Source organism: Sus scrofa, chromosome 1 (assembly GCF_054392235.1).
Source record: "Sus scrofa isolate SSC_HxYL_T2T_F1_AM1 chromosome 1, Sscrofa_HxYL_maternal_Yorkshire_Landrace_v2.0, whole genome shotgun sequence".
In the NCBI taxonomy this organism is placed as follows: Eukaryota; Metazoa; Chordata; class Mammalia; order Artiodactyla; family Suidae; genus Sus; species Sus scrofa.
This window is the reverse complement of record NC_139383.1, coordinates 143,729,781-143,745,000: the sequence shown is the minus strand read 5'-3', so window position 1 is coordinate 143,745,000 and position 15,220 is coordinate 143,729,781. Positions and strand designations below refer to the sequence as shown.

The 15,220-nt window shown below is 37.8% G+C and overlaps 1 protein-coding gene across 6 annotated transcripts in view; it reads left to right on the top strand.

Annotated features, from left to right (window-relative positions):
- The window catches only part of CDIN1 (CDAN1 interacting nuclease 1), a 237,487-nt gene that overhangs the window by 94,755 nt on the left and 127,512 nt on the right, over window positions 1–15,220 (top strand). For 3 of the 6 annotated variants that reach the window (XM_021098114.2, XM_021098111.2, XM_021098104.2), the window contains 2 exons: window positions 12,114–12,193; window positions 12,547–12,596. The exons of 2 other annotated variants lie outside the window; for them this stretch is intronic. In XM_021098114.2, the coding sequence (XP_020953773.1) occupies window positions 12,114–12,193; window positions 12,547–12,596 (130 nt within the window). Of the gene's footprint in view, window positions 1–12,113; window positions 12,194–12,546; window positions 13,889–15,220 lie in introns of all 6 variants that reach the window. One more of the 6 variants, XR_014814522.1, reaches the window with a different exon arrangement.

Genomic DNA, 15,220 nt, shown 5'->3' with positions numbered 1-15,220 from the left:
CATATCTGAGACAAGGATGGCTACCTTGCAACTACATACTGTACTGAGACTTCCATGAATTAATACATGTGAAGTGTTTGGAGTGGTGTCTGGTACATGAAAAGCACTCAGTAAATGTCAGATGTTATTCCTTTTCAGAAGTGGACAGTTGTTGTAGAGTAGGCTGAGTAATCTCAAAATTGTAGAAATTTGGGTCCATTTACAATTTTGCCATGTCCACATGGTACCACATGCACTAATAATACGTATGCTATATTTACTTGATATTTTTAAAATGTCATTTATTTATGTTTTCAAAAGGAAATTTTTGAGTCCACCTTATATGGTAAACTAGGCTTTTTGGCCATAAGTAGAAAGAACCTGTAAAAATAATATACAACTCTTAAAACATTTATTTTGTGTTCTAGTAAAGCCACTTCTCATCCTATGCCAATGTTAAACACTCTTCTCTTTGGGAGGCATGAAACTAGATGTTGTCAGCCAACATTTATCTGAAGGGACCTGCTGTGTTCTGTAGCTTCTTTGTCTACATTTTCTAAAATTTTTTTTAAAAAAGCCTACTCACCTGTAATAAGAAAAGTTCAAATTAAGTCAAAGACATTTGACTACCTAAAAGTTGTAACAGTAGGGAATATAGGTAGGGCTTGGATTTTGAGTAGCTCATTAATAATGTGGTCAGCAATTTATTGAGCAGTTGTCTGTGCAGAGCAACTTTGAGTTGATAGCAGAGAAATATTTTGGCTTTTAGGCAGCTTGCCAGGTATCCTGATGCAAACAAGTTCCTTAGTTCTCCATATGAACCATGCATCCTCAAATACAGTGATATTGTATAACCAGATGTACAGTATACCTGTGGCATTAAAATTTGGGGAGGGGGGCAGTAAGAACAGAATGTCTAAAAGTGTCCTGAGGTAGCCATAATGAAACAAACTAAAAAAAGTTTAAGAAAGATTGAAGTAGACTAAATCTAGGGCCACACAAGCCTGAATTTGCAATCTGAAACCTCATAGCTTCAGAACCAGTAATAAATTTCTAAGAATTATTTCCTATCTTCTTGGAGTGACCACAGGATGAGCTTAATCCTCCATGTAAAAGCCCTCAGACATATAAAGATAACACTGAGGAAGTATGACATCTTTTTTCTCTCCCATGCTAAACTTTGCTTTTGTATCAGATCCTTTTTTAAGATGTCATGGTTTCAAGTCTTAGCATCCTGAGCAACCTTCTGTCAATAGGTGGTAAAGTAGTATTTAATCAAGTGCCGAATGATGGGTGGACAATGAGTTCATCTCACAATGTGAGGGAGAGGAGGACAAGTGGTTTGTAAGAATTAAGGGAACACTTTATCAGAGGAAGTGAGAATTGAACTGGGCTTTGAAGTTTTGGCCAAAGGAAAGATTCCAAAGAACATTCCAGATGTGGGGGATGGAGTTGGGAGTGGAATTAAGTATGTCCCTGGCATTAACCACGTGCTTAATAAATTTCTATTGAATGTTTATTTGTCAAATAATAGTTGATGATGTGTCGTGGCTGTAGAGCTATGAGTGGCCTGAGACAGGAATCTGATCTGTGTGACTATTCAAGCTTTGAGGACATTTTCCTCTTGTCCTTATATAACACTTTTTTATTTGATGACTCTTATTTCTTCCATGGTTATGTGCCAGTGACATTGGAGTTTGTCCCTATAGGATTCCCCAATGTTTAAAAAGATATTTCTTATGCAGATTATCATGTGGGATCAGACTGCTTTAGAGATCATGCCTGGGCAGTGGGAGAGCTAGCGGGCTGCCTGGAATTCTCTGGGGTAGTTCCAGCTCCAAGAGAAAGTAGGCTTCTCTAGACCACTGACCATATTGAAATTGTCCAGAAGATACTGGCAGGCCAACTCCATAGAGATGTAACTGGGAACCTTCATGACCTTGATATGAAAAGACCTTAAACCAGTCTTTGATGAAAAGATTACATTCTCTCTGCCCTTTTAGGCTTCACTGTTATGGAGCTCATCCTCTGGAGTGGGCACATGAAAAGGCAGAACTGTAGCTATCTTTTGGGAGCAACTGTCTTCCCCATCCAGCTATTCAACTGCCTGGATCTGTCTCTCTCGCTCTCTTTTTTCCAAGTGGAAGGAGAACCAAGTTCGAACACCACCATGCTGCCTACACATGAATTTTCTTTCCAAATGACCTCTTCATCCTTGAATCATCTGTCCTTCACTTCATCTTGTTTTCTCTCCAGACTGCTGCCATCCGGTGTGTAATTAGCCCCATGCTAGCTTACCTATCATGCTTAAATCCATTTATGACATTGAATTAGAGGTCCTAGCTGTGTATGGCCCTCTTTGTAGCAGGCAGGACTTCCCAGGACCTTAAGAATCTAGACAATTCACCTGCTTGTTTGCCCCCAGTTCCTTTCTGCAGGAGCTGGCTGCTTAGCTGAGCTTACACTCAGGAAAGGAAGAGTTGTAAAAATGGGTGGGGTGTTAGTGAGTTGGGTAAAGCCTCCACTTGCTTGATTGCTGATGCTTGCAATGCCCTTAGCTGGGGGGAAAATGTCCCTCTCTTCTATAGTATAGGCAAGACTTAAAATACAAACCCCCCTCAGAGTGACAACACATAAAGCTTCACACCCAGATGTGTAAAGTATTTCTACGAGGTTCTTTCCAGAGAACAGGTTTGATTCTAGATTGTGTGCTAAATGCACTAAATCCCACAAGGGGGCCTGGCAGGGGAGGGGTGGAAAAAGGGAGAACCTGGCATTGCCACATTTTACCTGTTGAATAGAGTCACTTATACCATCTCCTCAAGACTGTGGCAATATGTGCTTGGTAAGATCAGGCCCCCCTAGCTTCATATACACCTCATGAAGGTTTTCTTATTTTACCTCTGGACCAGAGAAAGTACTGAATGATTTTGATGATGTGATATTGGAAGGCAGAAAGCAGGACACACCATAACCTAAGACTGGCCAAGGCAATAGATTAACAACTCTAGCAGTCCAAGTCTCAAACAGCATGGTAGTGCTTTTTACATATTATTTCATTACATCTTCACAACAACCCAGCAAAGTAATCACCAATGTTATGCTCTTTTAGTGATAAGGGAACTGAAGGACACAGATGTTAATTAGCTTGTCGAGATGACACAGCTAGTAGATAGAAGAGCCAGGCTTCTAACCAAGTCTATCTGATTCTAGACTTTGCATGCAACTACTGTTCCAAGCTCCGTCTTCATTTAAAGGTGTTATACTCCACAGCTTTGCAAGTCTACCTTTCTTTTAGAAGGCATGGTTTTCCTCTTTTGAGGAAGATGTAAGTAAAAATTATGGTCTTGTGTGATACCTGAGACTAGGTCATAAGAAGCCATAAGCTTCTGCCCAGTTCCTTTGGGCTCTTGGTACCTACCCATCAATTCTAGGGGAAGGCCAAGCAGACCCTAGAAACGCCCAAAGAGAGAAACACCAAGACTCCTCTTTCATAGTTATGGGTAACATCACAGCAAGCACAGATTTGCCAGACATGCAAGTGTGATGTCATAAAAGTGAAGCCTCCAGTACCCAGATAATCCACTCCAGTTAACGCCACATAAAGAGAAACTATCTTCATTGAGTCCAGACCAGGACTTCCCATGTGGCTCACAACATTGAGTCCAGACCAAACTGCCAGATAATGAGCATGTTAAGAGATCGGTGTTTAAAGCATCAAAAAGAAAAAATAGGGGTTTATATTTGAGAATCCAATAGAACTGATTCTCAAACCCACAGAAATAAGTTTTCTTGCTGACTAGCACAGCACTTTGACCTGTGACATAGCAGTCGCCTTTGGAGGAGTCAGGGTAACAGTTTATTTTCCAGCTACCAATGATCATTCTCCCATTCCCTGTCCCAACCAGACACCAGGCAGCATGGAGGACTTCAGGGGATTATTTAGGTGGCTCCACTCTCCATTCTACCTTCATATTTGCCACCTGCCCTTCTCACTCTTATTTGGAAATATATAACTTTAAATTACATAACTTTTACTCAAAAAAATTAACAAAGAAACAAGCTTTCCCTTGAACTTCTTTCTAAATGGTCAACAAATATTTCAGCAACATAGCAGAATGAGTTGTTGATGAGCTGTAATTCCATGACAAAGACATAGAAATGATAAATCAAATAAACAACAAAAAAGTCTTTTAAAATACATAACCGCGTTCAGACAAAAGGAATCCAATCTCTAAGTGCAAGAAATGGAGAGAGAATGTGTATTCAGAGTGGTGAACAGGGACTTATGCTGTGTAGGCCCATATTCTTAGCTTTAGATATAGACATAGGAGGCCTAGGCTGGGATTTTTAATTCCCCATAGGGAAAGATGTGCAGCCGGGAGCTGGAATTGAGCTTCCACATATAGCACAAATCATGAAAAAAAGGGACTAGGAAACTACACTTGCTTGGAGAAAATGGCAAGAAGCTTGCTCACTGTATATGGCCTTAGGTTGTAGAGTATTAGGAGAGGAGAGAGAAATTAGGTATAGGTCAGCACCATTTATGGGTTTAGGTCCAGATTTGCACTCTTTATTTACTACAGGGAGTCCAAGCTAAGAAATTAACAATAAAACTCGTCTCTGCAAAAGTAAACATGAAACTACTTTGTCATGGTTATTTCCGCAGTGCAGGTCAAACAATTCTTGCTGAAAATAAGCTCACAGTAAAAATTTACAGAGCAAGTGAGGAAACCACTATCATAGGAAGATAGGTAAGTAGATGGATGGATGGATAGATAGTATAATATGGACAAGATATGAGAAAATGAAGACAGCAAATTTAATCTGTAAGATGATGTTTATAATATTAACATATAAGCTGATTAAGTAAAAAGACTAAAGCTGGATAAATGAAAGAATGGAAAATAGCATGAAAAACACATTAAAAAAAAAGTTCCTGCTATGACATAGTGGGATAAGAATCTGACTACAGTGGCTCAGGTCGCTGCAGAGGTGTGGGTTTAATCCCTGGCCCAGCGCAAGACAAAACAAAACAAAAACAAAAATAAAATTTAGAAATTAAATAATTGTCATTGAAGTTAAAAGCTCATTAGATGAGTGAAGTGTTGAATTAGATAAGAAAATCAAAATTAGAGGAATTATATTAAAACAAAAATTAGTGAATTTGGAGTTCCTGTTATGGCTCAGCAGTAGTGAACCCAAGTAACATACATGAGGACGTGGGTTTGATCCCTGGCCTCACTCAGTGGGTTAAGGATCTGGCGTTGCCATGAGCTGTGGTGTAGGTCACAGAGACAGATCACATCTGGTGTTGCTGTAGCTTGGATTCGACTCCTGCCTGGGAATTTCCATATGCTGCAGGTGTGGCCCTTAAAAAAAAGACCAAAAAAAAAAAAAAATTAGTGAATTCTAAGATGGATCTAAAGAAAGTAACTTTAGTATAAGACATGAGATGAAGAGAGGGGAAATATAAACACTTTACAGGAGTGGGAGACATAGGGGATAAAATAAGACCTTCTAAAAGGTGTCTAATATAAGAATTCTAGAAAGAGAGAATGGAGGCCAAAGCTATAATGGCTCAATTTTTTTTGAACTGGTTAAAGGCATTTATCCTTAGGCTCATGAAACATAGCTAATTCCAAGCAGACTAAATAAAAAAGCCATATCCAGGTGTACCATGATGAAGCCATTGAATACCAAAGAAAAATCTAAAATCACCCAGAAATAAAAGACAAATTACCTATATAGGGATTACCCTTAGACTGACAGTAGCATTCTTATAAATAATAAATGTCAAGAGACTGGAATTTTATCTGTAAAGGACTGAATCTTAGTCTGTAATTCAATACCCAGCTATATTATCATTCAAGAGTGAAAACTAAGTAAAAATGTTTTCATACGAGGCAGAACTAAAAGATTTTACTACTCATTGATTCCAGCTGAAGGAACTAATAAATGAGATGCTTTAGTAGCAATATCCAGTTTTCAGATCTTGAATCCACAAGTGGAATATGGAAGCAGTGCTGAGAAGGGAAATTGACAAACATGTTGATAAATGTAAATAAGCATTGACTATTTTTAAAATGTTTTGCAAAATGGAAAGAGACTATGTAAGTGAAGGTTCTCCAGAGAAGCAGAATAAATAGGTTGTGTGTATGTGTAGGTATATGTCCGTGGTGAGAGAGAAAGAGAGAGAGAGAGAATAAGAAATTAGTTCACATAATAATAGAAGCAAATAAGACCCAAGATCCATAGTCTGCAAGCTGGAAACATAGGAAAGCCAATGCAGTGGTGCCATTCCAGTCCAAAGGCTTTCAGGCTTGAGACACAGGAGGAACCAGTATTTTAGTTCTAGTCCAAAGGAAAGAAAATACCAGTGTCCCAAATCAAAAGCAGTCAGACAGAAAGAATTCTGTTCCAGTCTTTTTGTTCTAGTCAGTCCTTCAACTGATCACAGGAGCCCTACCCTTATTAGGGAGGGTGACCTCCTTTACTCACCCCAGCAATTCAAATGTGACTGTCAGGAGTTCCCTTTGTGGCTCAGTGGTTAAAGATTCCCACTAGGATCCATGAGGGTGTGGGTGCCATCCCCTGGCCTTGCTCAATGGGTTAAAGATCTGGCTTTGCTATGAGCTATGGTGTAAGTTGCAGATGTGGCTTGAATCTGGTGTTGCTGTGAGCTGTGGTGTAGGCAGGCAGCTATAGCTCCAATTTGACCCCTAACCTGGAAACTTCCATATGCTGTGGGTGTGGCCCTAAAAAAAAAAAAATGTGACTGTCATCCAGAAACACCCTTACCAACAGCTAGAATGATGTTTGACCAAATGTGTCACCCTGTGGCCCTATCAGATTGACACATAAAATTAACAATCACAAAGACTAACTAGGAAATTGTGTTTACAAACAAGACAGTTGGACAAAAATAATAGGCACAGTAATATGGAGATTGTTAAGGATAGGAAGCTTTCTGATTGGAGTGAGTGCATTCTAAACTTTTTGTACTCAGAATTACAATGCAGATATGATTAGATATTGTTCCATTTAAATTTTTTTCAGAGGACTACTAAAAAGTAAGTATAAAATGTATTACATTCAAGTAAATAAAGAGAGAAAGGGGTAATAAAGAAAATTTAATCAATAGGAGGTAGTAGAGGGGAAAGGGAGAAGGAAAGAGAATGACTACCAGAACATGGAAAATAAGAGTGGAGATAGGTCCAAACATCTCAGTTACAAGTGGATTAAACTCACTTTTTAAAAAGCAGAGATTTTCAAATTTGATTTTAGAAAACCTAACTATATGCTATTATTAGTAAGAGTCAGACCTAGGACCTAATGACACAATGAAATTCAAAGTAAAGAAATGGAACACCAGATATATCAGGTAGACATCCAAAATAAAAGTGGTACGGCAGTATTACTCCTAGATGACATTAAATTTAACACACACACAAAGAGATTGGGAAGGCTATGACATAATGCCAAAAGACGTAATTTCTAAGAAGTGTATGTAAAACAATGAATTAATATGCCCAACAATATAGCCTCCTAATATAGAAAGCAAACACTGGCAGAATTATAAGGAGAAGCTGACAAATTAACTGTAGTGGTAGATTGGTTCATATGTAGTTTGGAACTAAGAATATTGTAGATTTGAATGATACAAGAAAAAAAATCTTGATATACTACTCATACCTGAACTTTGTACCTCTAAACTAGAAACGTCACTATTTCTTAAGACCTATAAAACATTTATAAAAATTGGCCACATATAAAAACACAAAGTCAGGCAAGTACCTCCAAGTTAATTTAAATATCAAATACTATAATTAGACGACAATCTAATCAAATTAGAAATATAAAAAAATGAAATGTTTTAAAGTAATTTGTGAAGCAAAGATGAAATCATAATGGAAGCTACAGAATATTTATAAATGACAACAAATCTTGTGTCATGTAGCTAAAGCAGAACTTAGAAGAAAAATTGTAGCCTTAAAACGAATATGTTAAAAGATTAAAAATTTATCTAGTAAACATAGTAAATTAGTACAAGAATAATGTGGCAAACTCAAAGAAGAAAGTGGGAAACAATGATCACAAAAGGATAAATTCAGTGAAATTCGAAGAAATGGAGTGGTAGAGAGAACAAAACCAAAACTGGGTTTCTTTTTTTTTTTTTTTTTTTTTTTCTTTTTGCCTTTTTCTAGGGCCACTCCCACGGCATATGGAGGTTCCCAGGCTAGGGGTCTAATCGGAGCTGTAGCCTCCAACCTACACCAGAGCCACAGCAACGTGGGATCCGAGCCGCGTCTGGGACCTACACCACAGCTCACGGCAACACCGGATCCTCAACCCACTGAGCAAGGCCAGGGATTGAACCTGCAACCTCATGGTTTCTAGTCGGATTCGTTAACCACTGAGCCATGATGGGAACTCCCAAAATTTGGTTTCTTGAAGATACTAATAAAACAAATCAACTTCTAGCAAGACTGATCTATTTAAAAGTTTACACAAATTAATATTGAGCTATCTAAACTTAATTGCCCATCCAGAGGTGAAATCAGAGTAATGGGACATGGATGTTTATTGTATTAGGTTCCTGTCTTCTTTAATATGTTAGTAATATTCCACAGTAAAAAGATCATAATCTTTACTCAGGCGTTATGCCTTGGTCCAGGCATTGCCTTTTGCCTGCCCTCTGTGCAGCATGCTTTGACAGGTACTGACTCGCCTGTTCTGGTGCATCTTGCTTCAAGTGACTCATGCATTCTTGCTTTGCATACACTTGGTAAATAATTGAAATCCCGGCAATTGAAGCAGTGGTAGGTTTAAACTGTGAAATCAACAGAATGAATGCCTCTAGCAAAGGTTAGAGAGAACAAGACTCCTGTTCACATACGGTTAAAATACATGGGTACACATCAGACAGATGTCCTGGTTGGCCTAGAGACAGCTTCCATGAAAGGCATGGGCTTCCTTGAGGCCTCATCTCCCCAGCCACCCCAAGGTTGTCCAGTTGCCTTTCCTTATCTGGTTGATAGGAGTCTTCCTCCCTTTGGAAGAGTATGTGTGTAAATGCATCCTTGCACTCTCTGGCTTTATCTGAGATGAAGACTGACTCAAATCTGAGTGCAGAGACCCAGAAATGGAGGGCAGGCATGTTCTACATCTGGAGTCTCCCCTGGATCCCTGTTAGCACTTTCTCTTCTGCTCTGAAAAACAGCACTTGCAAAAAGAGAAAAGAGATTTTGTTGAGTTTTTGTATATAGTGTGAAAACATTTATATGTTGTGGACTCAATATACAGTTCTCACTATTTAATTTTTTTATTTTTTATTTCTTTTTAGAGCCTCATCTGTGGCTTGTGGAAGTTCCCAGGGGTCAAATTGGAGCTGCAACTGCCAGCCTACACCACAGCTTGCAGCCACAACCAGATCCTTAACCTACTGAGGGAGACCAGGGATCAAGCCCACTTCCTCATGGATAGTGGTCGGGTTCTCAACCTGCTGAGTTGCAACAGGAACTCCTTACTGTTCAGTTTAAAATCATTGACTTCCTCCAGCAAGCTTCCTTTGATTTTAATAGTATTCTATTCATTATAGTCAAACTGAGTTTTTAAAGTGTATTGGCTTAATTCTGATAAGCACCCTGTTCTAAAATGTAGATTGTGAGAAAATTAATGACATCATCATTTTATTTTTTCTTTAATATTTCCCTTTTCTTTTCTTTCCTTTTTTTTAAGGGCTGCCCCTGCAGCATATGGAGGTTCCCAGGCTAGGGGTTGAATCGGAGCTATAGCTGCTGGCCTACGCCACAGCCACAGCAATGTGGGAACCAAGCCATGTATGTGACCTACACCATAGCTCATGACAACACCTGATCCTTAACCCACTGATCAAGGCCAGGGATCAAACATGTGTCCTCATGGATACTAGTCCGATTTGTTTCCACTGAGCCACAATGGGAACTCCTGTAATATTTCCCTTTCTTCCTTCATAAAATAAATGACCTAATTTTTTTCTGTCTTAGGAATATTGTCCCTCTTTTAAAAAGGGCCCTTGTTTTATGATTTGAGCAATGAGTTTGCATGTAGTTGGGTAAGAGGTCAGTAACTTTCTGTAGGATAGAGCTTTGGGTTATGCCATCTGGTTGTTTAATAGCCTTCTGGTGTTGATTCATGAGAGTTAGCTGTATAAATCTTAGCAATGTCCAGGTACACATGGAGAAGGTGCTTTTGTTTCCTTGAGACGTTGATGGCCTCATGAGTACCACCCAAGAATGGGTCTACCATCACTATCTGCTGACTTGGTGACGGACCAGAGGGAGTACAGGACCTCAGAGAAGGTGACCCAGTGCCTGAGTGATTGCTTTGGTTCCCCTCCTAGAGCCTGGCCTGAAAATTAAGTTGGGAAGACAAGAGTGAGTTCACCAGATCCTTTACTATCCCTTTAACACTATTATTGCAATAATCCATTCTTTCATAATAAGACAGTTTGCTTCTTTGTATTGCCAAAGTTTGGTGTTCCTTATGCATGGTAGTTTCTTTCAGGAGTAATTGAATCTTACTTAAGCCTACATGAAGCAAATGCCCAAGCCTGCTTTGGTTCTTATTATTACTTAAGCTTTAACAAAATAAATGACACAGTAGCTGTTATAGCTGTTTTCTCTAGGGACTCATATAAGAACCCTTCAGACAGTCTGGTCAGATAACCTTATCACTTTGTGTAGATAAAGACACTGAATTTGAGAGGCTCCATAACTTGCCAGGTTGCAGAGCTGGTTGTAGGAACAGGCCTGGATGGGCTTCCTCCGGTGATGATGATCTTCTTGAGACTCCAAATACAACCCCTCCACTTGCAAAACAAACATGTTTACAAATGGCGATTAACTATACAATGTAATATGCTGCGGCTGTAAGTATGCAGTTATCCAATTAAGAATAGGAAATAATTTAAAATAACCACACTTTATTTTTTTTTCCTTGTGCACTCAGTACTATGCTTAAGTAAGATGTAATTTCCTTATTTCTTTCCACAGTATTTACTAACATTTATCAGACCTGTCAGTGTTCTTATGGTACTGAACTTGATAAAGAACGTAATAATCTAAAAAAAAAGTTAGGCCAAAAATTATCTCATAACCTGAATGATATAGATCCCTGGTCTGAGTCCATTCTGTTAACTAGGCAAGTATCCACTGTGCATCTTACTTTGTGCTATTAGGGACCAGGCCCTAAGCTGTTCTGTTAAATGTTTGGGAATGATTCCACTGGAGGACTTGAAATAATTCATTCGTAATTAGCACTTGACTTAGCTTCAGTCTAGAGACTTGCCATCCTCTCAAGCTAAGGAAGAGGAGTTCTGGCCACTCTAGCCTCTGCTTGCCTACAGTGAACAGTGAGGCCAATATCTCTTGCCTCAAATTTCAGAGGGTTATATGATGTCTCTTATAGCTGCTTCTGTTGCAGCTCCCCAGGATAAGATCAGTTTAATTTACAATTGGGTGAGACATAGTTTAGGACAAAAATTCATATATAAATATAAATATGTGTATGTATATATTTTTTTCCTCATTTAATTGTCAGTTAGTTTTACCTACTTTCCTCACCTTTGAAATGGATATAACATTTTATGGCAGTTGATGAGAATTATTTTAGAAAGGTTTGGAATTCAGAGAGCTTTCTTGGCTGAAAGTTCTTTTTATTGACATGATTGAAGTCTTTGAATCTAACCTGCCTTCACTAAGCTCTCCAAGTACATATGCTCAGTTATAACATAATTACCTACAAAAGGTAAATATTTTCTTGCCTTATTATTTTTGTTTTGTTTTGTTTTGTTTTCCCCAAGTGGGCTTTTCCAAAGCTAATTTATCTGCAGAGAGACATACGCTTTAGGTCTGTAGTTGTTAATTTACCTTGGAAAAATTAGGTCATCTTCAAATCTGGCAATGTGGCTTATAAACTTGGCAAAATGGCCTAATTAAAAGCTTCCCTTAGATCTGAAAAAGGGGGAAATGATTAGTATCAGTAATGTTTTCATTTTCATGGCTTGTGTATTTATAGGTTTATGTCACTTCTCATGTTGTATTAAAAGTATGTTGACTGTCTGCTAACAGTTCATCTCTTTTCTTCTGCAGCCTCCAAGTCTGTTATAAATAGTATGCTACGGGACCCTTCTCAGATTCCAGATGGAGTTCTAGCAAATCAGGTCTATCAGGTATTAATCACAGCTGTCTGTTTTCAGTGGCAATGCTGTTATCTGCCTAGCAGAGTAAAGGATTTTAAACCTCATTTAATTACTGTCATCATAAACTATCACTGAGGTCAGGGTGCACCATAAATGGCAGTGCAATATTTGCGAGAAGAGCATTTCACCTTTTAATAGCTTGCTTTTATAGTGAATAAAAAGCATGCAATTTTTGTTTTCTGTGATGAAATCCGAACAGTGTTTTTGATAGCTATTAAAAAAAAATTTTTTTTTAAAGAAAAGTAATCACTGCTTTTAAGGCACTGTTGAGCTGTAACGGTTTTTGTAGTCACTCCACCCCAGACCCTTTCTCTTGTCTGCAGTGCATCGTGAACGACTGCTGTTATGGACCACTGGTGGACTGCATCAAACAGTATCCTTCCCCATAAAATTTTAGGTGCACAATTGACGAGCTTAGACTCAGTGGAGGAGATGTGTCTAGCTTTAACCTGACATAAAGTTCTGCTTCACAAAACACATTTCACACTCTTCTCTTTTATATTCAATCAACTGGAGGGTCACTGCAGACCATTCTTTTCTATGCCTTAAAAAAAAAAAAAAATCAGAGGCCCCAGGAAGATGTCAGTTCAGCAGTTGCACGTTCACATGCTTATTTCAAACTGCTTGGTTTTCAATGAGTTTAAAGGTACAGAGTCATTTGTCAGGTAACATACTGTCTTGGAATGTATCTAACCATTCTGGTGAAGATTTTATCAAATATAACAAATTTCTATTTAAAATGGACAAAATTCAGTTGAGTTTACTAGAGTAAATTTTGAGCCTGAAGTTAAAGGACAATGTGATTAAAATGCCACCAGAGACCATAGATAGCGTTTTAAAGGGCAGTAGATTCTTATTGCTTAAATGTTGATTACAACCTGAGTTGCTGCTGGAGTCCCTAGTAATAAACATTTTTGGATAAAACCAAGCTGATTTTCCCTCTGGACTGAATTTAAGGCTATGAGGACAGATGTCTTAGTCATTCTTCATGAAAGACATTGAGATTACTGAAGCATTAATGCTTCTTAAAACAGGATTTGAGTGGACAGTAACTACTTCAAGAAGCAGGGCATTTTTAATCCATACACTTAGTAGTGTTGTGGCAACACTAAGAATTTGGATAATCTTTGCCTAAAAATACTATTTAAAGTGTGAATAATTAGTAATTTTTTAATGAAAATTATATCTGAGTCTATTAGTCTCATATTTCTTAACATAACATGCACCTCTGGGCTCTGTAGTGTTGTGAACAGTTGTGACTTGGTGATTATCAGTCAGGAGGCTTTTTGTTTGAAGCCCTTGCTAATCCTGTGTGTGTGTGTATGTGTGTTTAGTCCACCTTGTTTCATAAAGGTTTAGAGTCAGTGAAATTTTTGTTAAAAAAAGATTTATTTTCATAAAGTTAATCTTTGAAAAATGATCTTTTGGGTTCCCACTGTGGTGCAACGGGATCGGTGGTGTCTTTGGAGTGCTGGAGTACAGGTTTGATCCCTGGCACAGTGGGTTAAGGATCAGGCATCGATGCAGCTGGGGCATAGAGGCATAGGTTGCAACTGCAGCTCAGATCTGATCCTTGGCCTGGGAACTCCATATACTTCGGGGCAGCCAAAAAAAGAAGAAAAAGAAAAAATAAGAAGAAAAATGATCTTTTAACAGAGCCCTCTGGTAAGAATATTCAGTGTCTATATTATAGCCCTTTGTATGTCTATTCCCCAAGTCTGTTTCCTCCTAATCTAACTTAAATTTATAAAATCACAGCATTGTGATAAGCTCTTCTCTTTATTAGACCAAAGTGAAAGTATACTTTATTTTCAGTGTAAAATTAGCAAGTGTTAGAAATTGTCAGAATGCCAACCCCGTGTTGCTACAGTGATAATGTTTAGCGCTTTCGTATAACAACTAACACCATCTCAGAGTATCTGGGGCAGAGTTACATGTTAATTTTAAAGCACATAAAATAGTTAAAAATCAATTTAAAGTTAAGGTTTTAAAAGCATAATGTCTTTTGAAGGATTGCATATTGATTTTAAATATAACTATCTAATTATATATGCATGGACTAAAGTATGAAGTCAACTGCTTTGTAAATGCCAGGAGGCTATTTTTCAGTAATAGTTGAGATGCTTACGGGAAACTGGATTGCTGTATTGCTGGCGAAGAAAATGGCTTGTGAGGTTATTTACAAGTTTTGCCCCATGGTCACTGCCATACATCAATAATCGGTATTATTATAGAGAAAGTCTAAGTGTTTCTGCTTATGAAGCATTATAAATTCTGTTTGGAGTATTTTCCTTCCATTTTTGCCATCATTCACGTTCCTTTTTTGGCTGTGTTATTGCCAGTAGAATTTAATGTAGTACATGATCTCAATTGATAAATGATAAATTGATAATGATGTATGTCTATAAACTGCATTCACTGACTAGATTATAATTTCACAGTTCCATTATGCCTTTTGCCAGGAAAAATTACTATTTTTATAAGCTTTATTTTCTAAGCCTTGTATTTTATATATGTCTATATCAAACAAAGCATAATCAAGAAGTATATCTTTCCAAAGTTTCAAATTAGTAATTGCTCTTACCATGCAAAATAAAACAGGCTGAGAAGTTTATAGAGAACTGATTTTATCTTTGCATTGAGGTAGTAGTAGTTTTATGTAATATAAATACACTTGTATAGATGTTTCTGAGGCCAAACAGGAATTATTTTATTTCACACTGAGTAAAAATTATTGGATTTCCCTGTGAGTGAAAATGCTGTTTTGTATGTTGTTCTGATAATTTGGTAATGTTTACATTGCTTACTCTCAGTAAATTACATCATTTCATTAGAAAGCAAGTACACATTTAGTGAATAGTGTAGACGCAAAGCCTTTTCACTCTATTATGAAAATGTTACATGTAGACATTTGTGTAAGTAGAATAAAGTAAATTGGTCATTTATTAATAAGATGCTAAAAAAGCACAGTAGCAAAGGATGTATAAATTGGCATTG